The 15,627-nt window shown below is 52.9% G+C and overlaps 1 protein-coding gene across 2 annotated transcripts in view; it reads left to right on the forward strand.

The window, feature by feature from the left end:
* baiap2l1b (BAR/IMD domain containing adaptor protein 2 like 1b) overlaps window positions 1-15,627 on the forward strand; it is a 24,933-nt gene continuing 9,306 nt past the window's right edge. For both annotated transcript variants that reach the window (XM_086175602.1, XM_086175604.1), the window contains exons 1-6: window positions 1-187; window positions 3,055-3,130; window positions 3,361-3,447; window positions 11,368-11,429; window positions 13,470-13,541; window positions 14,490-14,624. In XM_086175602.1, the coding sequence (XP_086031728.1) occupies window positions 137-187; window positions 3,055-3,130; window positions 3,361-3,447; window positions 11,368-11,429; window positions 13,470-13,541; window positions 14,490-14,624 (483 nt within the window). In that variant the 5' untranslated portion in view covers window positions 1-136. The remainder of the gene's footprint in view (window positions 188-3,054; window positions 3,131-3,360; window positions 3,448-11,367; window positions 11,430-13,469; window positions 13,542-14,489; window positions 14,625-15,627) is intronic.

Below are 15,627 nucleotides of genomic sequence, written 5' to 3' on the forward strand. Positions count from 1 at the left end.
CGCTGCCATGAGGACTTCCACCTGCTGCTAGTTCCCGGCTGGCGGACTAGTTTTTCTCTCTTTGGGTTTGTTTGGCGCTGTTTTTTGTTGTTTCGTGTTTTATTTTTCTTCTCCGTCGCGTGGATCCCGGGGAACCATGTCGCGGAGCGCGGACGAGGTGAACAAGCTGACGGAGAGCACGTACAAGGTGAGTACCGGCGACCGACCGACCGACCGACCGACGCCACAGGTGCGCCCGCGATCCGGCGGCGAAGCAGACGCGCACAGAAACGCTTCCTGCGCGTTCGCGGACGGAGTTCTTGTCGGTTTTTCTGGCTCAGAATCCGGATTAGAACATTGAGGAGCCGCGCCGATGGGTTTACACTTCTCTCAAATAGGGGGAGAATATTTGAATTGGCAATTTTTCTGTATCTCAGCTTTTACGCGGATCTTTAATGTCCTCCAAGTCGGATTGTTTGCTGGAACAAAACAAAACAAAAAAAACAGACCCCACCCTGGGACTGAACCCTGTTGCTTTTTCAAAAGTGCTCCCTTTTCCAGCATCACATCAACTCCTCAGACGCCCAGAACCTCCGTCTGATCGAAACAGACCGTGTAGATTATTATCATTATTATTATTATCATTATTATTAGTATTAGTAGCAGTAGTAGTAGTAGTATCATTATTATTATTATTATTATTGTAATTATTATCATTATTATTAGTATTAGTAGCAGTAGTAGCAGTAGTATTAGTAGTGGTATCATTATTATCATTATTAGCACTATTATTATTATTATTATTATTATAATACTACTACTAGCCCAAAGGTTAGTAGTAGTATTGTTATAATTATTGGGGCTAGAATTTACATATTAATTACATATTTATATATCATTTACATATTATGTATGAATCCCACAGCCACACCTGATAGGAGATGTTAAATGTCCATTCATCATATTTTTGAGCCTAAATTAGACGACGCAAGGATGTGCACGTCGGCGTGCATCATCGGCAGTGATGACCGGTGAACTTGTGGTTTATGTTCACTTCAGTGAAACTGTCTCTCTCCTCGTATCTTATCAAGTTCCCTTTTCCTCCAAAAAATCCACACTTTCCTGTTGTTTCTCAGACGCTCCACATGTTTTCTGTGCCTACAATGAAACCATGGCAACAGGAAAAATGTTCCCGAGCGACGTGGAAAAGATCCGAATCTATCTTTTCAACTTCAGATCTAAAAAGTCCAGTCGCTCCGCGTCCGTCTGTCCGTCTGTTTTCAAAGCTCTTGTTCCTGCGGGGTCTTTTCTCCCCACCTTCGGTCTTCACCTCCCTGTGAATAAGATCCATGATTTCCTCCCCTAGAAGAGGGTTTTTTCGGGGCGCCCGCTTTGCTCCCCGCCGCCATCAAACCCAGGAAAAAAGACTCCGGGTTTAATAATTTATCTGTCCGTGTGTGTTGTGCTGTAAGATTATCCAGCGGGCTCCTTGGCAGCCTCCACCTCCACCTCCACCTCCACCTCCACCTCCACCTCCACCTCCACCTCCGCCGGCCCGCGGCTGCGTGTTTACACCCGCGCCAACGCAAATACGGGCGAAGCTTTGGTTTCCGACACGTTCACGGCCCTCAGAGATGAAGCCGTCGTCCTCGTCGGAGGCCGAGGGTGGTCCTGGACCCGGGCGCCAACCCACAACAACTCGGCTGCACACCGGAGAAAAGAGAAGCCGCCTCATCCGCATTCTGAGTCGAGTTCACGCTTCGGTCTTTATGTAAGCAGGCGGCCATGTTTAGCCCGACGTGTCTCTTTTTTGTCGGCGAGGAGAAAGCGCGTCCGCAATCATCCGTTGGAAAGGAAAGGACGCGTCACAGCCGAGCGAAAACAATTACAAACAGCGGCTCGCCCACGCCGTCGACAGCGACGGGAGTCAAGAGAGCATTCCAGGGGCCAGCACAGAGACGCCGGCTTCCAGCTTCTTCTCTAAAGGAAGCAAAACAACCACACAACTGCTCTCGGCCTGATGGAGGCCCACGGAGGAGAGCCCACCGTGGAGGAGATCCTACCATGGAGGGGAGTCTACTGCGCAGGAGAGCCTACAATGGAGGAGAGCTCAGTCTGCTGGTGTGATGTTGCTGGATGGAGGGAATAGAGGGGTGGTGGACTGATGTACCTTTGAGGAATCTTTGAAGAGTCTCATCTCTGATATCTGCTCCCTCTGGGACAGAGAGGAGGGCAGACATCCTGAGGTTCTTCTCCCGAGTTTATACTCGGACGTTGTATTTAGAGGGATGGAACGGTGGCGCAGTGGTTAGAACTTCCTCCTCGCAGCCAGAAGGTCCCCTGGTTGGATTCTCTCAGGGTTCCTTCCCGTGTGGAGTCTCCATGTCCTCCCCGTGTCTGCGCGGGGTTCCTCCCACGGTCCGACCACCAGCAGGAGGTTCATGGAGGGACGTGTGGATGAGAGGGTGAATGTTGTGTCTCCAGCGTCCGAATGAGAGGGCGAACCTCAGCTCTCGGCCAGACGATCACGAGACAAGGAACGGATGGATGAAGGAAAGGAACGTCCTCACAGGAGACGTCTCTCCTCTCCTGTCGTCTGGAACCTCCAAACCCTGGACTCGGCAACAAAAATCCAGTTTCTCCGCTTCTCTTCTTCTGCTGGATGCTTCGTCCTCACTGCTCAACGGTCACGAGGAGAACTACGTTCCCTGATCACGGCGGACGAAGATCTGGGCTCCGCTGGGATCACGGGTCGGCCGGCGTTCCTGCCGGGCTTTCTGAGAACCGGGTTCAGGTTCAGAGCCTTCCAGAACGTGTTTACCTGTTCCTGCATGTACCTGGAAGTCTCAGACTAACTGTTTTAAACCACAGCACAGACCACTATGTGCTGGTAGAAGATGCGTGTGTGTGTGTGTGTGTGTGTGTGTGTGTGTGTGTGTGTGTGTGTGTGTGTGTGTGTGTGTGTGTGTGTGTGTGCGCGCTGGCTGCTGTGTTGCTGTGGGTTTCACTTGGCCTGAGCTGCAGAGCTTTTGCAAGCTTGAACTCTGATGTTGTTTTCTCCTCCAAATGGTCCAGAATGTGATGGAGCAGTTCAACCCGGGCCTGAGGAACCTGGTCAACCTGGGAAAGAGCTACGAGAAATCGGTGGCCGGTGAGCATTTGGACCGTCGTCCGGGGCCCGAACCCCCAAACCAAGATATTTATAATGTCATTCATCCTGGGACGAGGCTTTAAATCCCGCAGGAGTTCCATGTTTGTGATTTTCAGCGTCATTTTCATTGGTGGATCAGCTACCAAAGATCACGACATTGTAGCGAACATTAAGTTCTGCGGCTTTGGAGAGACGACCCGGCCGATGATCCTCTCCAATTGTTTTTCCAGCAATGACCCTGGCGGGGAAGTTGTATTTTGATGCCATGTCTAAGATCGGGGAGAACGCCGCAGTGTCTCCTGTCTCCAGGGAGCTGGGTAAGTCCTCTCCGACCTCCCGACCTTCTGACCTTCTGACCTCCCGTCCCTCCGCTGGGACAATCCGTAAAACATCCGCCGGCTTCTTCTCATCACCCCCCTTTTTCCCCACGAGAGCCGAGGCCTTCCTCTCCCCGGGTTCGGTATGACTGGCTGCGGATCAGACTTTATTACTTTCCCATCAGCCCTCATTTAATCTTCTGCTGTTTTGAAATGCGGGACAAGTGTGCTCTGCTAATGAACGGTGCTTCGCAGTGCAAATAAAACTGCAGATGAATGTAAATATCTGTTCTTCATTAAGGCTTTGAAAAAAAAGGATGGTGTAAATTGCCTCCAGCAAAAAAAAAAAATCCAAAATGATTTTTGCAATACTTTTAATTTTCTACCTCTGCCTTGCGGTGGTGAAATCTATCGGCATCAAGATTCTCACACAAAATTAGAAAGGCAAAGAAATGATCATTTCAAATAGGATTGTGTTGTGTCAGAGGAGGAACGCTTCAGACCACCGGGTTGAAGAGCAAACACCGGCTGAAGGCAAACGGGAAGCGACAATCGTGTTGCCGTCGGTCGCGACTCTTCCTGAGGCCGAAGGGTTTTACCGTTTGTCTCTGTGCGAGGTGTGAACGAGAGGCTGAATGAGTCTCCATGTGAGGCCTGTGATCGGTCCAAGGTGAGGCCGAGGCCCTGAAGACAGGACAGGCGGTCCGGAGAAGGAATGAAGGAATGAAGGAACATCCGCTTGCTACAGATGGAAATACCACTTGCCAGATTTTACACCCCAAATGGTATTTCAAGTTAAATTCACTTTGTAAAAACAATGAGATTTTGACCACTATAATTAAGTTCTCGACGAGAGGCGCAGGTCGGAAACGGCTGCACCCTCCCTGCTAACATCTACACCCTCCTGCTAACATCTACACCCTCCTGCTAACATCTACACCTTCCCTGCTAACAGCTACACCTTCTCTGCTCACCTCTGCTTCCTCCCTGCTTAGCGCCTCTCCCTCCCTGCTAATCTTAGACTCCCCGTGAGTCAGGTGATGGTTCAGGTCCCTCCGGGCGCCGCTCCGTTGCTCTCGGCGGCGGCGAGCTCCCTGATGACTCCCACAACAACTGCTTATCAAATTCAGCCGTTGGGCGTCACGCCGATGTCGGTGTCCCGGCAGGAAGTGGCCGCTTAATGCATAATGAACCTCTTCTGAAGCACGCGGCCAAGAAGAGATTGGGGATGAAGGCCGTGTCCTCAAACGTGGTCTGCCTTCTGTACCCTTCGATAGGAAACGTCGTCAAATCTGGCATTTCAGGCAGGAGTTTTCCACCGAAAAATGAGTGAAAAAAGTCTTCACGTAAAGCCAGATGTTTGTTCAGACCGATAACGGAAACCTAAGCGAACTTATCACCTTCCTCTGGAACGCCGGCCGGTTCGATCGGACGTGAGCTGGAAGCAGCGGAGGAACATGGACGCCACACGTCAGATGTTCTGGACGGAAAGTCTCACCGAGATGGTTTAGACATGGACGGAGGAGGCTGAGGTTGGAGGTCCAGAGGAAGAGCAGAGGAGGTTTCTGGACGGAGGGAAAGAGGAAAGGAAGCGAGGCGCTGTGAGAGGAGAGGCTCTGACGGAGGCAGACGGTCGGTGGCCCAAAGGAGAAGAAGATTGCGGGCGTCCTGGCTTCCTGCGGGCGGATGATTCAGGCCGACCGCGGGCCGGCCGAGCCCACAGACACTCTGGATCTCGGGTTGCGTAACAACAAGTCATCCTGAACTCGGCCAAGTCTGGTCGTTTTTGGAAGTGGCACGCAGAGACACCCGGCAGGTTTCTGTTTTTGCTTTCTCTTTGAATGTTGCGAAACTGGAACGCAGGAAAGACCGGCGTGGAAACGCTCGTTCCTCAACACCGAGACGCAGGACGGGACTCTGAAGCCTCTATTTCATATATATGTACATATATATAGATAGATAATGTAATAATGAATCTAATCTGATAAATAGGATACAGTTCCATCTCACACTTCTGTGGTTGCTAAATGGCGCTGAGAAAATGTAGCGATACATCTGCGCTGACGTTTAGCCCCAGACCATTCCATCCGCCGTCCATTCAGACATTCAGCACGGATCCTTATCGGGATCGGAGGAGATTCAAATCACTGAAGATCCGTCTGCTTCGCCTCCAACCTTTCATTGACAGTCTAGAATCTGTGCAGATGCACGTTGCCTCTTTGCCTCCACAACAGCCGCCATTGAAGAACTCTGGATCGTCCTGCTGGACGTGGATCCTCAGAGGTCAACCGTGGCGGGTTCCACGGAAGGTCCATGGAATAGGCTTTGGAAAAATGTGTGCGTGTGTGTGCGTGTGTGCAGTATATTTGGATTTATTCCGCTGAAGGGTCGGCGGTTCGAGGCCGGCTCCTCCTGCCCGCATGCTAAAGTGCCCTCAGGCAAAGCACTGAAGCCCCTGGGGCTCCAATGGTCTGTTTAGTGCCTTTGCAAGGCAGCTCTGTGTGTGTGTGTGTGTGTGTGTGTGTGTCCGTGTGTGTGTGTGGAGACCATTTACATGCTGAGCAAATGAGTGTTGGGTGAGCTGTGGCTGTGAGTCCTCTGTCAGCCCTGTGGTTCCCGTGAGCTTCTCTGGTTCTCTGAGGACAGGATGGAGTGGAAGCTACACCTGGGCTTCTGGGCTTCTGGGCTTCTGGGCTTCTGGGCTTCTGGGCTTCTCTCCCTGCAAAGAGCCGTGTTTGGATCCAGGCGGAGGCCGTGGCCTCTGTGTTTGGGGATCTGTGTTTGCAGAGCTGAGCTCTGAGGGCATTTGAGAGCTCTGCTTCGCGTTTCCAGGATGTTTGTGCGCAGCTGTAAAGCTCTCACACTTTATTGTCCTTTGTATATCACCTCTAATTGCGGCCTGTGCGCGGCGGCGCCCCCCCTTCGCCTCCTCTTTATTTACCCGCCCGCTCTCGGTATCAGTTTTCCCGAATGTCTCGCTTCCTTTGAACGGCGGCGCTGAACGCTCTGTGCACTCGTGTTATCGGCTCATTTTGAGTCACCTTCATGTTTGTAACGTGCAAAAGTAGATGTTTAATCTAGGCCAGTCTCCCCGGCTTAGAAACACAGTGTGTGTATGTGTGTGTGTGTGTGTGTGTGTGACGCGCTTGGGTGGAAGCACAGGAGAACAGCCCGGGTTATTTATGGTCGGTCCGGTTCTTTTCTGGCAAGGCTCGGATATCCTTCCGGTAACGGGAAGCGTGGGGAAATGAGGGGAGGGATGCAGACAAATTGCTGTTTGTTATCAGCGTGCGGGGAAGTCATTAATGAAAACAATTAGATAAACGCTGCCGCGGAAATTGAAACTTATTTACGTCAGATTTTGCGGCGGCGCTTCGGGTCTCACGGACAAACACAACACCGGAACCCTTTGCCATCGGGCCGAAGTTCCGCGTTCCCGGTGGAGTCACGGCGACCCTTGACCTCTGGACACACTCCAGCGGCTGCTAATCCCTGCAGGACACACACAGAGCGGGAGGGGGAGGACACACACACACACACACACACACACACACACACTGTGGTCTCCGGACAGATGAGTTTAATCATTATGTGGGATTATGCGGAGCGGGAGGTGAGCAAAGCAGTCACGAAGCGTCCTGAGGGGAGGGAAAACGCTATGTGCCTTCAGCGTTGCCTGCGGATGTCATGATTGGGCCTCGTGGGAAACCTGATCCAACCAGGAACCAGATATTCTTGAGAGAGCTCGTCCTCTGACCGGCTTCCCTCTTGTTCCTTTGTACCCCGCCCCCCCGCCCCCCCGCCGCTTGTGTTTGCCGGAGTTCAGATGTCAGCGGGTCTTTCATTCAAGGGCTCGGGTGTCTGCCGCCGTGCACGGCAGAGTTTGACTCGGGGGCACAAATCAAGACGTGAAAACATCGGGCCCGCCGGGCGTTCGGGTTTGGTTTGCGCCTGTCCGGCCTTTCCGGAGCAGGAGGAGCTCCGCGGAGGTTCAGATGAAACACCCTCGCCCTGTCCTGCGCTGGTACCGACTGTCCCACTTTAGATAATCCCGCCTGTGTCAGGTGGCGCGGGATTATCAAGCCCGCGGTCAAAAAGCGCGGCGTTGCCGGGGACGCTTTGCATTCTACCAGGAGTCCTTTGTTATCTGCTGTGTTTGGAGCCGGCGGCGCCTCCTCCGTGTCCTCGGAAGCCGTCGGGATCCGCCTTTAGCTCCGAGCGGAAACCTAAAGCCACGGCGGGGCCGCGACCGAGCTCCTCAGAGCCGAGACGAGGTCTTTCCCTCCCGTTTCCAAACCCGACCCGCGGCATCGGATTTGCGTCAGGGCGCCTGCAGACGCCGCCAGGTGCTCTCTTTGTGTCCGGGCACAAAGGGCACGGCCGGGCCTTGTTGACTCGTCTGGGCCGGGTTTGTTAGCTCATGGCGGTCGGATCGTCTCGGCGGCAGTCGCAACATGGTGACACACTTTCGCCCCCAGGTGAACGCAACTGTCGCCCGGCAACCTTCTAACACGGCCCATAACACCATGAATAACGAGCGCGGGTCACAAGAAACCGCCGATCCGCCCGTTTATAAAGCGGATGACGCGGCGCTCGGCTCGCGTCACGTCCCCGACCAACCGTCATCGCGGACAAACCCGTCAGTCCTGAGGCTGATTCAGCGCCACTCCCTCTTTCCAATGTGTTCCCAGATAAAGAGGAAATGAAAGGGGTATCTGGCTCTGGAGCCGAGACCGAGGTGGCTCCGCTGTCGGACGGGCCGCCGGCTTCTCGGCCCCTGAACCCAAGCAGAACCCAGTGCGTCTTGTCAGGAGCGTCCGAACACAGAAGCTCCGTGACTCTCTGTTTTCAACACTGTCCATCTTCCATCGTCTGTTTGCGTTGCAGGAGCCGGTTTGCGTCCGGGCCGGGCGCTGACAGGGGAAGGGACGCTCGCTTGCTGATGAATGTACGGGTCAAAGACAGATATTGGCCACAACATGACATGCACACATTCCTCAGCACCAGCAGGACGACTGCCTTTTTGTTGACTAGTGGCAGAACTGCCGTCCTACCGCTTTCCCATTACATTACATTATATTACATTACATTACATTACATCGCAGTCATTTGGCAGACGCTTTTATCCAAAGCGACTTACAAGAAGTGCAATTCAGTCACCGAAGATCCAAAGTACCAGTAGTCGGAAGTCAGAAGTGACCGCTCAGTCACTTGACGACCAAATGGCCGTCTCAGAACCATGTACGTACATTTCATCCTTTTTTTGTCCTTCCTATCTTCATCCTTTTTGCGGGGGGTTTGGGGTCTAAGTGTGATTAGTGTGGTAGTGCTCGGTGAACAGGTATGTTTTCAGCTCACGGCGAAAGACGGGCGGCGACCCCGCCGTTCTGACCTTTTTCGGGAGTTCGTTCCACCGCCGGGGAGCCGAGACCGAGAAGAGCCGAGACCGAGAAGAGCCGAGACCGAGAAGAGCCGAGACCGGTTGGATCGGCGGCCGGGGTTCTGAGTGACGGGTGGACGGTCGCCTGGAGGTGGCAGATCGGAGGGGACGGGTGGGAACATGTGGCTCCACCATATCCTGGAGATAAGACGGGGCGTCCCATTCACCGACCGGTAGACGAGCACCAGGGTCTTGGACTTGACGCCGGCGGCTACCGGGAGCCGGTGAAGGGACATAAGAAGGGGAGTGTGTGGGAGAATGTGGGACGGTGGAACACCAGGCGAGCTGCCGCTTTCTGTAGAAGCTCCAGAGCCCCGACGGTCACCGTCAGAGCTCCGGCAAGGGGGGAGATGCAGTCGTCCAGCCAGAGACGACTAGAGCCTGGATGAGTATCTGGATGAGGAATCTGTGAATCCTCCTGATGTTGTACAGGAGGAATCTGCAGGAACGTGCGACGCTGGGACGTTCACTGAGAACGACCGTTGGTTGTCCAGGACCGCACCCAGGTTTCTCAACGTGGGGGTCGGCCTTACCACGGTGTTGTCGATGGCGACCGCCGGGTCTCTGTGTGGAGACCCGTCTCCTCTCTAGTCCCAGCTAAGATACACGCCGGCCTTCAGCTCTAATGTAGAACCTGAGGTGGAGGTCCAGCTTTCATCTGCGACCCTGCTGCCTATCAACGGTGTGGATTATGAAGTTCCTCTCTTTCCAGACACACAAAACGAATCCCAGGGCGATATAACCGATCCTTTCGATGGCCAAACTTTGCTTTATTCTAACTTGAAATATTCTGAGTGCTTCCTTCTCAGAGAATTGGTTCATACGAGGATTGAAACCCCTTTTGAAAGGATGAAGATCATTGGTCACGAAAAAGGAAGAAGAAAAGCTCAATCTGATCCTCAGTGGATCCTGCAGATGCGGTCATTTCCAAACTCGTCATCTTGATGGGATTCATTTGTCAGCGTAGTCACCTTCTGGCCGTTGCCATCTTCACCGGAGTCCGTTGAGAGGTTCCCTCGGTTTGTGATGACGATGGTGTCGATAACCGGGCCGAGCGGTCCACCAGCGCTTCTGGTCCGCACCTGGAAATCCTCCCCCCCTTGGTCCCGCTTGCGTCCATGTTCCACCAGAAGAACCGTGGCTCACGCAGCAATCGCTCTGGCGAGACTCCTCCCCACATGTATGCTCATCCTTTGGAGGAACCCTGCGAGATCCTCCTCGGGCTCCTGCTCCGCAAGGTTCTCATGGTCTTTCAGAGGAGTTTGCGGCGAGAAGAGTCCTAGCCTTTGTCTCAGAGCCTCCAACTCCTCCAGATGTGATGCCGACGCTCGCCTCGTGCCTCTCGGCCCGTGGACGCCCGTCATGGCTCGTCCTCCTCCGCCGTGCTGCCGCCGTCCATCGGCCCGACTTACACTTTCCTTGCTTTCCAAGAGCGCGGTTAATAAAGCCAAAGGTGTCGCTCGGACGCACGTTTCCATATGTAGCCTCCTGAGCGGAGCTGAGCAGGTCCGGGCTCCCGGGGAGCATCGGGATGGATAATGAATGAATGAATGAATACTTAATAGCACCGGTGGTGTTGTGTTGCGGCCTCCGAATGAAAGCCTTCTTGGGGCCTCCGTTAAGTCCTTGGCTGACCGTGGCTTAACGTGTTTCCACTCGTCTTCGTGGGAACGCTGGCGGACGCGTCACGTTTAAGATGGCCGACAAGACGACCTGTAATTTAACGCCTCACAATTTTAAATTCCGCCGCCGCCTCAAGCTGGAGTCCCGGTTCCAGTTGCCGAGTCTCTTACCGTCCGCCTTCACAGATTCTGGTTTTCAGTCAGCGAGACGCCGTTTTGTCAAACATTCTTCAGCTTCAAGTCCTTCCAGTCGTAGCTTTTTCTTTGTGCTTCGCTGCCGCTCTTAAATCCTGCCTCTCCTGAAAAAAGAGCATTTCTTTTTCATTAGAACGAGTCCAAAACTCTAAACACGTCTTCCTTCCCCCTCGCGGTTGCCCGGGTCCTACAGAAGCACCACTCGTGTAACGACTGATACCTGATGATTTGTATAATCACATTATTGCCGTCATAAAACGGACGCGCTCCGACGCCGCGCGGTAGCACCGAGAGCCGGAAACAAGATTGTAATTTCCCAGTTAAAGATTCCGCTCAATAATCCCAAAGCGATGGCGGCGCAGCGGCGGGGGGTCGGATCGGCCGAGGACGCCGAGCTCCGGTTTTTCCGGTTCGGCCGCATTTATTCATTTTCCTTTCACCTCGATAAGAGGACGGCTTTCGCCGCAGGTCCTGCAGCCGGCGGGTTTACCGGCCTTCACGGCGACACGAGTGCGTCGAGCTCCCGCCCGACGCTCGGCGCTCCACGGGGTCGGGAGATACGAGCGCTCGGAGCTCGGACGCACCGAACACACCCGAGTACGACGTTCGCCGCCCTTCGTCTGGAGACCAACGAGTGAATGTGTTTCTCGCTCTGCTTGCCAGGTGTGGTGCTGATGGGAATCTCAGAGGTCCACAGGAAGGTCCACCTGGAGCTGGAGGAAAGTGTGAGTTTCCTCCTGGCTAATCCTACGCTCGGAAACGCAAATACCCGCGCGGCGTAATGACTCCATAATTATATCACCTCGCCCAGCCACGGGTTTACTGACGCACTTTGAACGGTTAAATGTTCAAAAGCCTAAAATTGCTCAACTGTTTACAACACACACACACACACACACACATGCTGACAGGCATGCCGCTGTGTTTCCTGGCTGGGGACGGGGGGGGCAGGCCTCGACGCGTCCCCAGAACTTGGCACCTGGAGCTCTTTCAAATACAAAGAATCAGGAAATACACAGCGCTCTGGCCCGGCAGGGAACGAGGACGTCACACTAATTACTCCGATTGTTTTTATATTCATCTTGGAGTTGTTTTCATGTCATCCATTTACAATCAGGGCAAAGTGTGCAAACACATGGCGCTGAAACAGAGCAGAGACGGAACTTTCACATTCGAGGCTGAGAGATGATTTTTAATCTGCGGTCCCATGGAAACCACACACACACACACACACACACACACACACACACACACACACACACACACACACACACACACACACACACACACACAGACCTGGCAGTGTAAGCCATCACAGGTTTATGTGCACATCACAGTGAGGGACATCTCAGGTATTCAACCGCGCACGACAAGAAACATCTAAACCAGAATCAGATCCTGGAGTTCCTCCATGAATTGACCGAAACACCAAGTTCATCCATGCAAGGACTAAAAGGTCGATTCATCCGTACATTGACAAAACATGAATTTGTCCATATAATTACTCAAACATGAATTCATCCATTCAAAGATAAATATGTGAAATTCATCCATTCACTGAACAAAACATGAATTCACCCACACAAAGTAAAACATGTCATCCATCCATAAATTGACTAAAATATGAACTCATCCTGATGTCGACCAAAACATCCACTGCTCTCGTGTTTTGACTAAAACGCCAAATTGACTCAAACATGAATTCATCCAAACAGTGACTAAAACTTTAAATTCATCCATTCCTTGAATTCATCCATATAATGAATAAAAGATGAAATTCATCCATATCATGACCATCCAGTATCTCCATCTAAATACGCTGTTTGTAAAGGTGCGAGTTCAGACACCAACCTCCACCTCCAGGAGAAACATCTAAGCTGCCCATCAAGTCACACTTCTCTCAGATCCATGAAAGCATGAGTTGATGCTGACACCTCCAGCCTGCAGCGCTTCCACATCTGGCTCCTCAGAAGCCGGGCTTCGGCCCCGGCGAGGTCTCCGGTCCCCCGTGGAGCTCGGGGCTCCACAGGGAGGAGCTTCCACGGCGGAGAGACGTCCAAGGAAAGGCGGCGGCCGCGGGAAACGGCGCCGACCTCTGCTCCTCGCGCTCCAAAATAAACCGCAGGGCATCTTCAGGACAGGGGTCCATCTCCCAGGAGGGTTTGCTTGGTATTCATGGGGACTTCAAACCCGCGGCCCGAGAGCCCACGCGTCTCTCCGGTGCCGGTTCGTGCGCACAAAATTAAAACCCATCATGACGCGCTGCTGAAAACATGGCGCCGGAGCCGAGATCCTCCGAGGGGTCGCGGGTGGGAGGACGCTAATGGACTCCAGGCGCTGAGTCACACAGGACCGTCCTCCTGACAGTCACTGGCTGCAACAAAGTGCCTGAGTGTGTGTTAAGTGAGCCACACACACACACACACACAAACACACACCTCGCTGGTTCAGGCGGGAGCTTAGACGGCGTCATGCTAATGAGAAGAAGCTGAAGCCAGGAGAGTCTGTGGGCATTCCCACGCTCTGGCTCTGACTCATCCACGAGCACAACCTTGGACTCCATGCTCACCCTCCCCCCGCACACACACACACACACACACACACTCACACACACTCACACACACACACACACACACACACACACACACACACACACACACACACACACAGATACTGAGACTGTGTTTCCTGTGAGCAAACCTCCCCTCCAGTTTTCAGATGATCAATATGTATCCTTCCTCCCTCCTCCTCCTCCTCACCTGAAGTTCAAGAGGTTCCACAGGGAGATCATCACGGAGCTGGAGAAGAAGACTGAAATGGATGTCAAATACATGACGGTGAGTCATCCGTGTGTGTGTGTGTGTGTGTGTGTGTGTACTGTAGTAGTTCAATTACCTCTGTGGTAGTAACACTCCACACACCTCTTCTTCACTCGGTGAAACAGCGGTTTATCTTCAGATCCCTCAGCGGTGAGCGGCCGTGCACAGCCGTGCACAGCGGGCCAGCGCCGAGCTCGCCGATTCGTGCACGCTGACGTGCGGCACGATCAGGAGTGCAAAATACTCGCGTGTACGTCGTCTGCACAGCGGCGCAGATGAATGAAGTGAAAGACTTGTTTTGATGGAAATGTCCAACTTTTTCATAAAGTAAAACCATCACCTTCTTGAAAATGTCCTTATTTGCCTGAATCAACTCCTTCTTGAACACACGGCGCCCTGAGATGGACTGGCCACCAGTACAGGGGAACCCCAACTCTCACCCCATGGAGGCGGGGAAAGGCTCCTGTGTCCTCCACCATCCTGAGGGCAGGATAAGCAGCAGAAGATGGAGGGATGGATGGATGGATGGATGGATGGATGGATGGATGGATGGATGGATGGACGGACGGACGGATGGATGGAGGGATGGAGGGATGGATGGATGGACGGACAGATGGACAGACGGATGGATGGACGGACGGACGGATGGATGGATGGATGGATGAATGGATGGATGGATGGAAGGATGGACAGATGGATGGACGGATGAATGGATGGATGGAAGGATGGATGGATGGATGGATGGAAGGATGGACAGATAGATGGACGGATGAATGGATGGATGGATGAACACGTGGCTCAGTGTGTTCTGAAAAACTGACTTGGGCGATCATTTAAAAGCAGTGAAGCCCCGATTTGTTTTAAAGATCTGTCTTTGCAGCGAAAACCCATTTGTGAATGAATGAATGAATGAATGAATGAATGAATGAATTATCCGAGCACTCAAACGGATCTCCGTCTCCCCAGGCCACGTTCAAGCGCTACCAGATGGAGCACAAGATGAAGCAGGACTCCTTGGAGAGATCCCAGGCAGACCTGAAGAAGCTGAGGAGAAAGAGCCAGGGCAAGAACGCCAACAAGTACGAGAACAAGGAGAGCGAGGTGAGACGGAAGCACTTTCATAACTAAACACACTCATTATGGTTCTTCGCCGCTGAAACCCGAGACTCGGGCCGGTCCGGGACGGACCGGCGAGGGAGACTTTTACATCCGTAGTTTATATTTCATTTGACGTCAGCCTGTGAAACGTCGTGCTGCGAACAACCCGCGTCTCCGAGAGCGACACACAACTGGTTCTGAGTGTGAAAATATCAACGTGTCGTGGAGGGCGCGCGAGAGCGTAACCATGGTTACACCAACTGTGTGCATGCATTTGCGGTGGAATGAGAATGTGAATGGAAAAATGACGCTGAAAGAGAAGCGTCATAGGCGTGATGGCAAAGGGCCTCGACCCCGGTGCATTGTGGGATGTCGGCGGGGGAAACGTTTGGAGGAAAGGTTTGCGGCGAACGGGGAGGAGCGTGAAGTACGGAGGCCATCATGGCTGACATCCGCATGCAGGTCATTCCTGGATGGAATAACGCGGCTGCGCGACACAGAGAATTCAGTCTCAGTGAATCAAATTCAATAAAATCTGGGTTCTTGTTCACGTAAAAGCCCTGGCGGCGTCTTTACGAGTCACATCTGTGTGAAACCAGCTGGCTCTGCGGCCCAGCAGGGACTTCTGATGTCTGACTTAACCTGCCTGACATCCAGCCTGCCCATTTTCCTGTGTGTGTGTGTGTGTGTGTGTGTGTTTCAGGGTTTATGCACTCTAACAACTGTCTGTCTGTCAGGGCAGCTGACGCAAACACACCGAAACCAGGAGACAATGCCATTGTTTCTGGAGGTTTATCTCAGTAACCCCCTCCTCCCCCGCACACTTTGAATCGTCGCTCCTCGCCGGGTAAAACGTAGGCGTGAAAATGATAAAATACTTTCCTAATCTTGAATCTTGAGCCTGGGCTTTGAGCGTTCTTTCAAGGTGAGCAGCGAGCCCAGCTTTGAACAGGGCGGTGAACTTTTCACCGCCGGACTCGAACCGGCAGCTTCGGTTCTGACGCTC

This window comes from Fistularia commersonii, chromosome 28 (genome assembly GCF_037954325.1).
Source record: "Fistularia commersonii isolate RoL2024-O1a breed Wild chromosome 28, RoL_Fcom_v1.0, whole genome shotgun sequence".
Taxonomy (NCBI): domain Eukaryota; kingdom Metazoa; phylum Chordata; class Actinopteri; order Syngnathiformes; family Fistulariidae; genus Fistularia; species Fistularia commersonii.